A 1,254-nucleotide genomic window follows, 5' to 3' on the forward strand; every position below is an offset into this window, starting at 1 on the left:
GAACCCTTTGCCGCTGCGTGCTTGGCTCTCCCCGGAAACCGGGAGCTGGCCTCCTGTTCCCTCGGAAGACTTCCCAGCAATCTAGTTTTTCCCACTCCGCGCTCGGATTTGGGCAGCGCGGAGCCCATCTGCCTGAGACTGCGGTTGTGTGTTTCCCTTCTTTCCGTAAAAGAGCAGCGGTCTGTAGAGATCTGCCCACACTCTGCCTGCCTAATGTAGAGGGAGGAACTGAAGACTGAGAGACAGGAATGGGGAAAGAGAGGGATTTTGCCCTTTTTGCTCCGTAGAAAGACCATTTTCGTGTCTCCATCTCTGTTCTTCAATACCCTTCTCTTGCCTGCCCTCCCTTCTCCCTCGATCTGCCTGTCCGTCTCTCCATTTGTCTGTACATGCCTGTGTCCATACCAAGCAACATTCCCAGCAGCTGCGGTTTTGCAAGAGGCGGGAAGAAACTTAAGGATGCTTAATTTTCCACTGTGGAACGAATTCTGAGCGCCCGGGGAGCAGCGCAGCGCGCAATCGACACCCACCTGTCCGGCCCCGGAGCCTCCCAGGCTGGAAGGCGGCTGGAGAGCGGCGGCGCCCGGCGGCGAAGCGGGCGTTGCCGGCCGGGACTCGGGCAGCGCCCACCAACCGCTCCGCCCCGGGACCGCCAGCATGAGCAAGCCGGCCGGATCAACAAGTGGGTACCTATCGGGCCGCTGCGGGGCTCAGGCGCGCAGGCTGGGACGGACGGGCGGGCGGGGTAGCCGGGGGAGGTCCTGCTCCGATCTCCGAGACTCCGAGCCTGGGAGAGGGACTCCAGCGGTGTCTGCGCTTTGGCCCAGCTCCTTGTAGACCATGAGTCAGTGCCTTTCGTGGTGAGAGAAGAACAATTTCGTTACCTCTGGATTGCTTGATTCACCCCTTTCTCTGGTATGGTGGGAAGGTTGCGACCCAGGCCGCCCAACAGTCCCGCGAGTTGCCTCCACTTAGCGGCCAGGTGCGGGGAAGAGGGGGAGGAGGCGGCGGGGGCGGGAACTAGGCCGCAGCCCCAGGCTGCAGCACAATAACACGCTCGCTCAAAACTCCGAGCTCCAGAGCGCAAAAGCAACTTTGCGCAAAGCGGATTTTGAATGGAATGCTTTGCACCCCTTTTCTAGCTATTTCAAATAATCCTGCAAATTGGGAAGCAGAAACAATTTAAAAGTCACATTTTCCTTAATCCTAAATCCGAGTAGGTCATAACTGGGGAATTTAAAGTATGGCGAACCG

General features: G+C 58.5%; 1 protein-coding gene across 1 annotated transcript in view; it reads left to right on the plus strand.

Moving 5' to 3' along the window:
- The first annotated feature begins 416 nt into the window (after positions 1-416).
- The window catches only part of NR2E1 (nuclear receptor subfamily 2 group E member 1), a 19,957-nt gene continuing 19,119 nt past the window's right edge, over positions 417-1,254 (plus strand). Inside the window, exon 1 of the mRNA XM_007447255.1 lies at positions 417-682. Coding sequence (XP_007447317.1) covers positions 658-682 — 25 coding nt within the window. The 5' untranslated portion in view covers positions 417-657. The remainder of the gene's footprint in view (positions 683-1,254) is intronic.

Source organism: Lipotes vexillifer, unplaced genomic scaffold (genome assembly GCF_000442215.2).
Source record: "Lipotes vexillifer unplaced genomic scaffold, Lipotes_vexillifer_v1.1 scaffold515, whole genome shotgun sequence".
In the NCBI taxonomy this organism is placed as follows: domain Eukaryota; kingdom Metazoa; phylum Chordata; class Mammalia; order Artiodactyla; family Lipotidae; genus Lipotes; species Lipotes vexillifer.